The sequence below is a fragment of the Durio zibethinus genome, chromosome 14, assembly GCF_047325235.1.
Source record: "Durio zibethinus cultivar Kanyao isolate XHJ-2024 chromosome 14, ASM4732523v1, whole genome shotgun sequence".
In the NCBI taxonomy this organism is placed as follows: Eukaryota; Viridiplantae; Streptophyta; class Magnoliopsida; order Malvales; family Malvaceae; genus Durio; species Durio zibethinus.
In genome coordinates this window covers 21,378,053-21,392,214 of record NC_143175.1, presented here as the reverse complement: position 1 = coordinate 21,392,214, position 14,162 = coordinate 21,378,053, and the positions used below count along the sequence as shown (strand labels likewise).

Below are 14,162 nucleotides of genomic sequence, written 5' to 3'. Positions count from 1 at the left end.
CACAAACATAGTAAAAGATACTTCTATCCCATCCGAAAACAATCCTCCTCCTGTCTCCAAACAGAAAAGATGTTTGTTTCCAACTATTCATGACTTTCCTACCAGCTCGCTACCCCTGTCCCCACGGACTCACGCCTCCCTACTAATGCTAAATAGCGCTATTAATCTCACCTGTCCAAACAAGCATCTTCTGGCTGATACTGCAAATCCAACGGTTCAAATTCATCGTGCGATTTAAAGTATAATCCACAACTAAATCCTTCCCGTTCACTTTCCTTTCTGAAAAAATAGAACACAACAAAATTTCATGATAGATCCCCTGAACTCGGGTGTATCATATCATTTTCACTTCACCTACTATAAATAGATTCTCCGTTTAACTTTCTGCTTGTTATTTCGGCTCAAAAAACACATTGTCCTAAAGAGAAAGAAAAAGAAACAAACCAATAAATCAAAATATTAAAAAGGAGATTTTAACCTAACAAGCTTTTCTATTTACATCTTTGAATCGATTTGTAAAACAGAATTTAGGATCAAAACGAAAAAAAAAAAAAAAGAGAGAACAAAACAGAAACGGTTAGCTGCTCCGGAAATGGCGGACGCGTTTTGTTCGGACTGCAAGCGGCACACGGAGGTAGTTTTCGACCACTCGGCGGGTGACACGGTGTGTTCGGAGTGTGGTTTGGTGTTAGAGTCGCATTCGATCGATGAGACATCCGAGTGGAGAACCTTCGCCAACGAGTCCGGCGATAACGATCCAGTCCGTGTCGGTGGTCCCAGCAACCCGCTTTTGGCGGATGGCGGTTTATCTACCGTTATCGCTAAGCCTAACGGTGCTTCTGGAGAGTTTCTTTCGTCCTCGTTGGGTCGGTGGCAGAATCGTGGCTCGAATCCGGATCGGGGGTTGATTCTCGCTTTTAAGACAATTGCTACCATGTCTGATAGGTATTTAATTTTTTTCGTTAGGTTTTTCACAATTAATTTTTGGTTGGAATTTTGGAGGTTGTTTGGATGATCACAAATTGTGGGAAGATAATGGAAAAAATGGATGCTAGGGTTATGGATCTTGGGTGAAATTATTTGAATTTTCTTTGATTGAGCTAATTGAGTTTGGTGAGTTTGGGATTGTCATCGTTTTTAGAAACAAATTAAAGGAAAATACCTAGGGATTTTGATTTCTTTCCTGATTTGGGCTGCCAGGTGGGAAAAGAGATACTTTAGTTGTTGGTGAAAACAATTTATGATGCAATTACTGTTTGCATGTCTACTTGTTTGTACCGGAGAAAATTATGGATCAAAGTTCGAGGGCTGATTCTAGGTAACTTAGAATTGAATGGAAAGTGTTATGCTTTTGAATTTTATTTTTCTTAGGCAGAATCAAACTGGTATCCAATTGTATGAATTCGATGAATGTTCTGTTCTCTGTGGAATCCAGCTTAATGCAATCCAACTGAATGTTAATATTGAATTTCTTAAAAGCATTGATGTTTCTAATCTATGTGATTACTTCATGAACAGTATTAATACTGGCTTTTAATTACTATTCTGTTCTCTTTAGGTGTAAAGATTGCATATTATTCGCTTCCTCTCCCGTTTCTCCATGAAGTGAAGCTCTATGCTTAAGAGATAGTAATTTACCATGAAATGTCACTTATTTGGATAAGTTTTTGTTTCAGGTTGGGTCTTGTCGCAACCATCAAGGTACCCATTTCAGTGTAAATATAATTTGAATCATATGTCATGTTTCAGTGTATTACTAAAGGACTGGTGACATGCACATATGCCCATAGACTTGATATACTCTATTATTTTAGTATTTCATGTGTATGTATTATCAATACAAGTTGGCATTGCTACCATGTACCAAATAAAGGATCTATGATGTACTAGACTATATCAGGTCAGTGACAATTCTAAATTGAAACAAAGTTAAAAGTGTAGCATGACAGGCTTTATAAGAATGACTTGTTTGAAATAGAATGTCTTTAGTGTAAATACTGACAAATTTGTGATAAATGAGCCAGCTAGAAAGAAGGCATAAATATGAAACTCTAATCTTTTGCACGAATTGAAAGCCTCAAATACATACAAATATTACCATAACTTCTGCAGCTCCCCTTCCCAATCTGTGCATGAGCAGAAAGGAGTTATAAAATTTAAAACCCCAATCTTGTGCATGAGTTGAAAGCGTGAAATACATATAAACATTACCATAGCTGCTGCAGCTCCCTCTCATAATTTGTTGTATGTAAAGCTTTTACAGCAACAACAACACATTAAGCCTTATATCCCATATTCTGGGATCAGCTGTATGAAAAACCAAGTAAGAGAATCAAATTAGATTGTAGTTTGAATCCTCTTGCGTCACTTATTTCTATCAACAACCACCTTTTCATCTAATTCCTTAACTATCATATCGTTTTTCATTACTTGTATCCATATCTTTCGTGGTCTACATCTAGTTGTAAAGCTTTTAAAAAAAGAAAAAAATCTGTTAAAAATGAACTCTGCCAAGAATAAATCTTAGCAATGCTATTTTTTTTTTAATTTTTTGTTTGTAAAACTAGCTGCATTTTCAGTTATAATTTGTTTTCTTTATCTGGCCGCTGAAATTTTCTTGGAATCTCTATCCCTAGTAATCTACTTCTCAATGATTGTATTCTAATGGTCACCATTTAGTTATGAGCATGTTTATGCTTCTAAAAGAAAATTATTTTGTATTTGAAGCATTTGTTTAAGCTAAATTTGAGAGTTTTTCTATTCATGTAGGGAGAATCTTGTGCTTTACACTTTAATTTTAAGCTTGACAATCTTTTCATTCTTCATTATTTGTTCCTTTTATTAATTTTCATTTGCATGTGATTTATGGGGTTTTTGCCATTGATTGAAGGATCGAGCCAATGAGATATATAAGAAGGTGGAAGACCAGAAGTCTAGTAGAGGAAGAAATCAGGATGCATTGTTGGCTGCTTGTCTATACATTGCTTGTCGACAAGAGGACAAACCACGCACTGTGAAGGGTACAGCCTAAGATTCTTTTAATATCTGGATGCTTCATGATTTATCTTTCCTACTGTATATGAGCTTCCCTGAACCTGTGGATTTCAAATAGAAATTTGTTCTGTCGCCAATGGAGCCACAAAGAAAGAAATCGGCCGAGCAAAAGAATACATAGTGAAACAACTGGGATTGGAGACGGGTCAGTCTGTGGAGATGGGAACCATACATGCTGGTGACTTCATGGTGGGTTCCCTTGTTTGACATATGCTTGGAAGGCTGCACTTCCGTGGTTGAATATTGTATTGTTCATTCGTGCGTACCATTTATGATTGCCACTGACATTAAGTTCTTTAATTATCAGAGGCGTTTTTGTTCCAATCTTGGTATGAATAATCAAGCAGTTAAAGCTGCCCAAGAAGCAGTTCAGAAGTCCGAGGAGTTTGATATAAGGTAGTTCTTATTCTATTTTCATCTTGACGCTGTGAACCTACACTGATTTTTCTTTTTAAGCCTTTTTCCTTTTCAAATGAATTTTAATTCAATGTCCTCTAAGAGTTGGATAATTCTGTCTGGACCTCTCCAGTTAACAGAATGCATGATAAAGATTCCTAATTTAGGAAGTGGGGATTTTAAGTTGTTCAACTGACTTGATTACGAAATAATTAGAATGTTTGAATAATTGCATAAAGAAAAAAAAGCTGATGAGTACTAAAAGACAATTATGGTTGAGATTTTGGAATAATTGCTCTTATTTTTAAAGACCATATTATGGAGGTGAATTATGACGTGCTGGTGAGTGAGAAGCAAAACCTTTTGGGGATATGGATGTTAATAAGGATCTTGGTGGTATTCATGTTTAAAAGTTATGCTTCATATTCATTGACAGTTCCAGTATTCCATGTTCTTGCAGATTAGTTAGATCCCTGCAGCCAATTTGGTTTTTTAGCTTTGGCATGTCTTGGACGGTTTGAAGATTCTAAAAGAAAAAAAATAAAAATTGATGCTCCAGCCTGACATTATTCCATGACTTATTACAGCATTCATCTTGCTTTGCTGCTGTTTTTCTCTTGAAAAGTTTGTTTCAACATAATAGTAAACCTCTTGCTTTTTTGCTATAAAAATGAACTTTCTTTAACACCAGTTAAAGTGTGTTTTTGGAATGAGTGAATTCTAAGCTTATGGAATTCTTTTGACTTATATATTTATTTTTGCTTGGAAGCTATGGAAGTGAAAATAATTCCAAAAAAGATAGGGGTCTTTTTTTCCCAACACTTGCTAAAATGTTATAAGTGGTTTATTCAGGCAGCTTTTGCGAAGATATGATGGAAACCCAGAAGTGTTTTTCTGGGTCTTCTCTGAGCTTCTTCTCTCTTGAATGTCCCTCCTCCCCTGCCTTCCCTATTCCTTTTTACCCTGGTCCTTTCCACCCTCTTTTGGTTATTGACCTAGGTTTTAGAAGGAAGAAAGTAGAACTTTATCTTTAAGGAGTTGAGCCTTTTAACTCTTGCAGATTTCTTAATGAATTCGTTAGTTGAGAGTCAGGATTGCTGTATTGAGACATCTGATTCTCTTATTTATCATTATATATCTTCTTTAATGAATGCATTTGTTCACTTATAGTTAGAATAGGTATTTGCTAACAATTTACATAACTTTTTCAGGCGAAGCCCTATATCAATTGCTGCTGCAGTTATTTATATTATAACACAGCTTTCTGATGATAAGAAGCTGCTTAGAGGTTTGATATTATTTCCCATCTTACTTGATAAGTAAATATAAGATGTTTCATAAACTTCTATTAAGTGTGCCTATTTTTCTACTTGATGTTGTGCTGGTTTATTTTCTATATCGAAGAAGCCAACATGGTGCTTATGGAATGTGTTTGTCCATTAAAAAAGAAAAACGGCGGTCTTTAAATGTTTTTGAGCTGCTACTATCATTCACTAAAAAATGCAGAGGTTTTTGATAGAAAATGTGTGGGATGCAGATATTTCAGTGGCAACGGGAGTTGCAGAAGGGACAATCAGAAATTCATACAAGGATCTTTATTCCTATGTGTCGAAAATAATACCAAACTGGTATGCCAAGGAAGAAGATATCAGGAACCTATCCAGTCCTTAAAAAAAAAAAAAGAGAAAGAAACCCCTCAAATTGGCCCTTGGATGTAGTGGAACGGTCCGAGAATGATGTTTTTCTCTGTTCATTTTTCCTGCATAACTCCACCCCTATAAGTAGAGACAGAATGGAAGGGAGGAAATACGGGAAAAGCGGTCTGCGGTATTTACTGATCATTAACACTTGCTGAAAAAGTTAATTTAAGTTTTTTCTTTTTTTTTTTCGGGATAAGATCATCTGTGTCGATGGAAAGTTTCACGTTAATAAATGGGAATGAATGACATGAAAAGAGTGGAGAAACAGGCAATTAGGTGGCATCGGTAACATGTATGTCTGCTTTTTAAATGACTAACATAAAAACAGAGGCTAGTTGAGCCTGCCGAGTGTAACGCATCACGATGTGAGTTTGCCTCATAACTACTCTTTACATTGTACTACCATTAATATTTAATTTTTTATTCAACACATCTTAAATTTAAAACACAAATTTAGTAAAACTCATAAATCTCATCTCTTTACATCCTATGTATTTCAACCGAAAACCATGAAACTTTTAAAGGATAAGGTCCAAATAAAGCTTCAATTACTCATTTTACGTTTAATAGCTTAAAATCATAGATAAGTTGTTTTTTTTTTTTAATTTTTCATTCGATTTTATATTTAGTTTGTTAAAATTTAATATTTTAAGTATTTGGACGCGATTAGGATTATAATTTGAATATTTCAAAAATAAATTTTGAAAAATTATTAAAATTTTTTGGTAATGGATATCCAAAATTGTTCAAGAATTTGTGAAAATTTATTTTCAAAATCTCTTAAAAATTTTCAAACATCTAATTTTGAAAATTTTAAAGAATTTTTTAAAATGTATTTTCATAATTTCTCAATAGTTTCTAAACATTCATTTCTAAAAGTTTTTCAAAATTTCAAAAATAAAATTTTGATGCACAATAACTTAACATCGTAAGAAATATTGATTTTAACAATATATCGACAGACTGATAAATTTGATAATAAAATTTTTTAATTTTTTGATCATGAGCATTGTCCATTCAATGATATTTGCAACGTTTTTTATAATTCTAACAAACGTGCATGAGAAGAATAGCTAAGTGTAAAAAGATGTTTGTATAAGTTGATTGCTGCACATGTGCAATGAAGCTTGATTGCCTCATTGACATTTGCAACGTTTTTATAATTTTAACAAACGTGCATGAGAAAATAGCTAAGTGTAAAGAGATGTTTGTTTAAGTTGATTGTTGCACATGTGCAATGAAACTTGATTGCCTCATTGAATATGATGTAGTAGCCAACTTACACAAGTACCTTTTCACAATTAGTGATTCATTTTATATGCACTTATGTTAAAATTGAAAAAAAAAATGTTGCAAACATTATTTAATAAATAGTGCGATAAAAATATTAGAGATTTTTATTATCAAATTTAATCAACTCATATCTTAGAGAAATTATTAAAAACCTATTTGGAGATCGTGATAAAGAATATTCGATATTCTCATGTTAAATGCTGATCAAGAGATTGAAATCTACCATCTCATACCTAATACAACAAAGAAACTGAAGTAAAAAATTACTTCTGAAAATATATTTTCGAATAATTGTTATATTTTTCGAAAATATATTATGGATAATTGTAATACTTTTCGAAAATGTATTTTTTTATATAGTGAAAAAACTTTCAAAAATGAATTTCTTGTATATTAAAAAATTTTTGGAAATAAATTTTCGATAATTTATCTAGAAAAAAAAAAGATATGAAGGATCTCTAATATTTTACTCACTAAGCATTGTCTATTCAATGACATTTGTAATGTTTTTGCAATTCTAATAAATGTGCAGCATAACTACCCCATTGTTCAATGAGGTAGTAGCCAATTTACACAAATATCTCTTCTCAATTGGTGATTCCTCACATATGCTCGTTTATTAGAATTAAAAAAATATTGTAAACATTATTTAACAAAAAGTATGATCAAAATATTAGAAACTTTTAGTATCAAATTTAAACAGCTCATATCGTGAAGAAATAATTAGATATCTATTTAAAGATCGCAATAAAAAACATCCGATATTTTAGTGTCAAATACTAATTAAGAGATTGAAATCTATTATCTCATACTTAATGCAATAAAAAAACTAAAGTAAAAATTTACTTTTGAAAATATATTTTCGGATAATTTTAATACTTTTTGAAATTATATTCTGGATAATTGTAATATTTTTCAAAAATATATTTTTTTTATACAGTGAAAAAATTTTCGAAAATAAATTTTCGATATATTAAAAAATCTTTTGAAAATAAATTTTCAATAACTTATTAAGAAGAAAAAAATTATGAAAGATAAAAAAAAATAATTAACAAATAAATATTTAAATAATTTCATTAAAAGATAATTTTTTGCGATATATTACCACTCCTGAAATAATTTTGCTACAGCCCGTCTGATTCTAGTGTCCTCGTCAATTCGTATCCACAATGAACAATGACAAACCAATTTGAATTATTATTAAGTATAGATCGATAAAAAAATAAACAAAGCCAAGATTAACGAAGGAAGAAAAGAAAAAGTAGCCAAGATCAGCGACACTTTGACAAACGAACAAAGAGCACCAATGAGAACGGATATAGGAGATTAACAAGGGAAAAAAAAAAGTTAGTCACATGTGGTTTTTACTTTTTACCAAAGGAATATAAAACAGTAGAAAAATCTTACAATTTGCAAATGAAAGAAAAGTTACCTCCACACCGTACCTTAAAAATCTTTATGTACAAAACATTCAATAAAGCCACCACATGGGGATAATATACGATAAAAATATATAAGTTATCTCATTGTTTTAATTATTCCAATATCATGTTAAAACAAAAGGTATTTAATTATGTTAATCATGGTTAATTTAATCATCAACTATTCTCAAGTGATGATAAAAATAAATTTTGCATCAATTAACTTTGGTATATTCTAAGTACTTACATAATAAAGGCCCATTAGGATGGAGTGTTTAAATTCCACAAGTGATATTGAATTTGATGATTGGCACATATCCATTGAATCATAAATAAAGAAATCATTAATTAGCATAATTATTCTAATAGACACAAGTTAATTATAATTAAATCTTCTTATGATATAAGAATATGTATGGACAATGATACACATATAGTATTTCATCCCAAAACATCCCAATACTTGCTTGCTTATTTTTTATCCATATTCCTCAAAGAATATTGCAAAAGGAGAAAGGATTTCCCTGGGTTTCTTCCCTAAAATGCCAAACCCAGAAAACTCAGTGGCAGTGGTCATGGTGCCATTTCCAGCACAAGAACATTTCAAGCAGCTGCTTCACACTCAAGGACTGGCAACTCCATGAATTGTTTGAGCTAAAGATAAAATATCTTCTAAGTTCTTTGTTGTATAATCTAAGCCACCAGTTCTGTAAGACAACAAAAAGTTTTTAAGGTAGGACAGCAAGCTCCACCTTACCAAAGGAGAAGAAACTGACACGCCCATTCTCTACTTGACAAAACTTCAAAGGGATGGCACCATGCTTTCTCTCAAGAGCCTCAATTTCTACTCTGGATGGTGGACTGCCCCTGCAAGAGAAGACAAGTCCAGCAAAATTTTAAAAAAAAAAAAAAAATGACATACAATCAGATAGTAAATTAGAAAACCATGTTCAAAATTTCTTGGAAACAAGCTATATGTACACAAAGCTTCTCTTTTTAAACTTCTAGGAGAGCAATCTTACGAAAATGGTTGTAAATATCAGTCTCATTTCCATCACAAGTTATGCAAACTGCTAATGCTAACATTAAAATCACAATAACAAGCATCATGAGCAAAAAGATCTCCAAGCTCTAGGTTATGGCTTTTTTTGTCAATGGAAAATGAACATTTTACAAATATATATATATATATATATATATATATGCTTCTCCATATTGCAATACATGTTCATTGATTTTCCTGAATGCAAGGCAGTCCACAAATCAATCCAAGCAAGTACATAAATGAACACAGCGCATTTTCCCAGAAAAGCAAGAACCAACCAAATCAGAAAGTTCCTCAAATCTCCCCATGATTATTGAATCTGGTGCAATGGAATAAATTGGAAAGAGCCATCTGAGCCTAGCTCAGGAACTGATTGGAATGTAGGTTTGGGTAGAGATCTTAGTTAGAGCTGCAGTGTTATCCTCACATTCTCTCCTATAAAGGACTAATGAAGGAATAATGCAAGTGATAATACAATAATTATTTGAAGCCAAACTTAAGTAAGAGACAACTGCACTATAGAGTAAAAAAAAAGTGACTACAGCTCCAAGGATGGTTAAACTCATAACAGTATATTTAAGCAACAACAATAACAACAACAAACTAAATCTTATATCTAATAACTCCGAGGTCAGTCGGTCTCAAGCCTAGAAAAGCAAGGAAGGTTGCGATAGGATGACGGCCAACGCAGAACATAGTTAAACCATGGTGAGAGACCAAAATAACAGTGTATTTAAGTGTTGAACAGAAATTATGTTCGAAAATAGAAGACAAGGGAAGAAACATCAGAGAGTCAGGAAAGATGGTTTTCAAGAATATGACAATTAAAAGACGAAGAAAGGCTCCATATGAACTACTTCCTTTTCAGCAGCTTTTAGAAAGAACCATACTCAACAAAAGCAATTTATAATTTAGCTGCCAAAAAAGAACCAGTTTTTGAAAAAAAAAATGCAAAGAACAATATTAGCTTCATAAATGAAGGGGTGTGGTTTTGTATTCAGTTCTCTTTTAGATAAAGTTAATAGAGTCTCGTGCAAAAAGACAAAAGTAAATTCTGAGCAACTCAAGAACAAAAGAAATTAAGAAAAGCTCACAAGGTACACTTTTACTTTTAACAAATCCAGATTTTAAATTGCTTGTTTTTACCATGACAATTTTGCAATAAGGCCACCACACTTCAACCTCACATGCCTCGAAAAATGCAACAAGTTTTCCAATTAATGCAAATAGCTAAGAGAAGCCTTAGAAATTTTTAACAGTCATTTCATGAATAGTTCTTCCTCTTATAATGTCAACTTGATGTGTAAGTAACATTACATCCTTCTCAAATACACTTGCACCTTTAGCCATCCAACTTCTAGGACAAAAGATTTTATATGGAAAAAAAAAGAATCCAACACAAAAACATATATTCAATAATGTGAATGAAATATATGCAGTCAATCACCATATTCATGAGTGTAGAAGAGTTCTCAAACTCTTGGGATTAGCAATATAATCTTACCTACTTAAGTAGAGAACAAAACTTGGATCACCAGGAGAAGACTTTCTAAACTTGCTGTTTGGAAGAAAAACATCAAAAGCAGGACTCACTTCAATAATCTGCATATTATTGAACAACTCTATGATGGAATTCTTGCCTTTCGACTCCATTTCCAGCAACTCATTTCTCTCTTGATTGCCCTGAATTCCAGCTTTAACCTTTTGACCCTTCACAGACCAAGGGATACCATGGCGCCCAACAACATAACCAAGAGACTTCAGGTGCCTATAAACCTCAAAGAGCTCCCAAAAGCATCCGCTCTTTTCATATGAAAGCTTCTCATATACTTCTTTTAAAGAAAGACATATACCCTTTTCATCCAAAAGATGCAATGCCCCTATTTCAATCAAAAACCTACAAAAATGATTTTAAAAACTACAATAAAAAAAACATAAGCTTACAATGACCAAAATTTTAAGTCAATTTGGTTTTCACCTACAAAGTTTCCTCAATGAAGCAATATGTGTTGCCACTACGAACTATCCCCATAGTCACCCACATTTTACCCTTCTTTTCTACAACCTCAGCCATAGCCAAATCATCAACCCATAGGGCCTTTGAAATATCTTTCCTGCAAACAGATTTTAGTCACATAATTTAAGTTCATACAATCCAGTAGAATTAACTCCTCTAAATAGCCAAGGCTTCATATAGTCCTTACTTTTACTACTTCTAACTTTTGTTTCCTAAGATGTTGCTATAAACAAAAGCAAACAAGAGAACCAAAACCATAATTGATTAAAAATATAAAAAAGTAATATCGTTTTATATAAAAGTAAATTAGACCTTTTAACCTCAAAAGAGTTAGATGTTTAATGATTTTAGATGTTGGTTGCATTTCTATCCAAGCAGGCTTTGGGCTTCAGATAGAACTCAAGTGAAGTTTCTTGTATCCTTTTCCTCATGTTCCCTAATGAAAATAAGCCAAGTCCTTAAAATTGCTGATTTGGCAAAATAGACTTAGCCATGTTCCAAGCAAAGTCAACAATTTAAATAAATAATGTATTTTATTAGTAGACCTAAGTAAACAGTTACAAAGAGCCCTATCTAAAATTTGTCTTTATGATTTTTACTCTAGAAGAAAAAGATTTTTAGTGAAAAAAACAACCAAAAGATAGCTAACAAAACAAAGAGTACCTAAATTGTAACTTGGATAAGAAACCAGATGAGCAGCAATTCTCTTCATCATCATCATCCTCATTTCTGTCTTGAAGATAGACCTCGTTGTCTGAACAACTTTCCCAATCCTCAGTATCCATTATAATTACAGAACTTGCTGCAAAAAATATATAAAAAAGAGGCTTAAAACGTTCTATAAATAAAAGAATAAAAACAAGCAATAACAATACAGCAATTAGATATTGGAACTGGATTAGTATAGTTGCGGACTTTTGGTGAATGATAAAGCTGGAGAGAAGTGTCTAGAAGGAGAGAGAAGATCCTTTATGAATCACCACCAGCAATGTAGGGAAAGAAGATAAAAGCCAAGATAGAGAGAGATTGGGCCATAGGAAATCGTGTCTTGTGGTGGTGAATTAGTGGCTATGGCCTGAACATAAATGGGATTGGCTAATAATTAACTATTCTTTACATTTATTAACCTTTAAAAAAACAACAACAATGACACTTTTAAATTGCATTCAAATGCCTAAGTCGCAGGTTACCCATTTATGTAGGTGAGGTTCAAGCAGCCCTTTAATTCTATCTTTCATTCTATGCGCTTTAAAATTTTTAGCTTTTTGGTCAATATTTCATGCACTGTTAGTACGTAAGTTTATCAACTGGCAAGGACGAAACCAGAAATTGTAGTTTTAACACCAAAAGCAAATCTAACCCTAACATGAAGCATAAAAATTCAAACAATCAATCAATCACCATCATCATAATCAATACTTAATATTACAATGAAAACCAGAAAATTTTAATGAGCTAGCCAACGCTGTAAGTACCAGTTAAAAATAAATGAGGAACAAAGAGCTAAAACCCAAGAAGAAAATCAAAGCCTTATTACACAAATCAACAAATTGAAATACATTAAATAAATTGACTTCAGAAATAAGAAGGATCAAAGAAGCTGATAACTTACGGAAAAGTAGAAACGAAAAGAAACCCAGATTCCGAACCAAGAGGGAAAAAAAAACAAAAACAACTCCAAACTGCTTCAATCCTTAAGCTCCAAAACTCAATCCATTTAAGGGTTATTGGTGGATTTTTTTTAAAAAGTAAACTGAGACTTTTAGGAAATTTTTTTGGAGATAATGACTTGCAAAAGTCGAGCAATCGAAGAAGTAATGTCTCAGACTCGCGGAAGACAAGTGAAAAGTGTCTCGACGTTTCGTCGCTTTGAAACAGCACAATGTCTCAAAATTTGGCAAATATTCAGAGGATTAAGCCAGAAAGAGTTTGGGGTTAAATTGTTTGGTCTTTGGTGAAAGTTTCCTGATTAGTTGGAGAACCGGATAAACAAAAACTATGAAAGGTCACTTTATTTTCATAGAGAGAGAAATATAGAGTTTACAGTCAACGGGTAGAATCTTGCAACAGTGGGATTCAAAGCTGTAATTTTTCAGTTTAGATCAAAGCCTGAGAAAACAGAGGAGCAGAGGAGGTCGGCTTATAGAGAGGACGAGAGGAAGCAAGGGGCAAAGGGCTGCTCTCCGTTTGGACAATTTTTTTTAGGTTTTTCTATTTGATGCAAACGGTGCCGTGGAAGATGAAAAAAAAAAAAAAAAAAGGAAAAAGAAAAAAGAAAAGAAGAGAAGGGAAATAAATAATTGGGCTATACAATTAGTTCCGATCCTGATTTCTTTTCTTATTTGATTGGTTCAAGCCCAAAAAGTAAAAAATATAATTAAAAAGTTAAAAATAAAAATAATCAAAAAATTTAAAGAAAATGTAAAAAATAAACTATATAAAATAGAAATCTTAAAAAATAATGAAAAAAAAATGAAAATCATTTTTATAAAATTTATAAACTATAGATAAAAAATATCCCAAAAACCTTAAAAATTGACGGTTGTACTCTATAGGGAAATTATCATATTAACCTTTCTTTTTAATTAATGACAAGGGATTAAAAATTAAAAATATTGACCTCTGCCCAACCCTATTGAATTTAATCTGTAATGGGCTTAGTTGTTACAAGTGAATGAATTTGGATCAGAAAATATATGGATCCATAGGTGAGTGCATGATTCTCGATGCCACATAACTAAATAATAATTATTAATTTTTTTTTTAATGATGACTGACTTAAATGTAAGAAAAAAAAATGTTTAAAACTTTTTTTATTTACTTTTTAACCTAATGCCATGTATTAAAACAATCTCATGAGAGTTATTTATTTTTACTCAGATAATTTCAATTGGTTTAAATTTATTTTTTTATTAATTAAAAGAACAATGAAAGAAAAGATCAAATAAAAATAAGTTTCCAAAGTTTCAATTGAAACTTGAAAGATTACTTTTATATAAAATAAAATATATATTTATACATTTTTATTAAAAGAATGATTCTTGACATATGTTCTCCTAAATAAAATTTTTTTGGTATTAAACCATATTTTTGAACTTACACTAAAAATTAAAGACACGATATGATGGTTGATAATTACTCTTTTTTTTTCACGGGTGGCAATCCAATAGTGGATTTTGTAATTAATTTACATCTAGTAGTTATTTTATTTTTTAAAAATATTTTGATGCAAAATT

The 14,162-nt window shown here is 32.0% G+C and overlaps 2 protein-coding genes across 3 annotated transcripts; one reads left to right on the top strand and one right to left on the bottom strand.

Annotated features, from left to right (window-relative positions):
* The first annotated feature begins 383 nt into the window (after positions 1–383).
* Positions 384–5,439, top strand: LOC111293596 (transcription initiation factor IIB-2-like). The gene is made up of 7 exons (XM_022886366.2): positions 384–945; positions 1,677–1,701; positions 2,891–3,020; positions 3,113–3,243; positions 3,362–3,450; positions 4,662–4,738; positions 4,988–5,439. The coding sequence occupies exons 1-7, from the start codon at positions 593–595 to the stop codon at positions 5,119–5,121; spliced, it is 939 nt and encodes a 312-aa protein (XP_022742101.1). The 5' UTR covers positions 384–592; the 3' UTR covers positions 5,122–5,439.
* Positions 5,440–8,185: 2,746 nt separating this feature from the next.
* Positions 8,186–13,148, bottom strand: LOC111295020 (tRNA-splicing endonuclease subunit). Of its 2 annotated transcripts, XM_022888362.2 has the most exons (5): positions 12,539–13,147; positions 11,590–11,728; positions 10,892–11,023; positions 10,414–10,806; positions 8,186–8,731 (listed from the first exon to the last, which is right to left on the bottom strand). In XM_022888362.2, exons 2-5 carry the CDS (start codon positions 11,709–11,711, stop codon positions 8,593–8,595), a joined length of 786 nt encoding a protein of 261 aa, XP_022744097.2. In that variant the 5' UTR covers positions 11,712–11,728; positions 12,539–13,147; the 3' UTR covers positions 8,186–8,592. The 2 variants fall into 2 exon arrangements, with proteins under 2 accessions (XP_022744097.2, XP_022744098.2); XM_022888363.2 differs by lacking the exon at positions 10,892–11,023 and having other exon boundaries at positions 12,539–13,148.
* Positions 13,149–14,162: the final 1,014 nt, after the last annotated feature.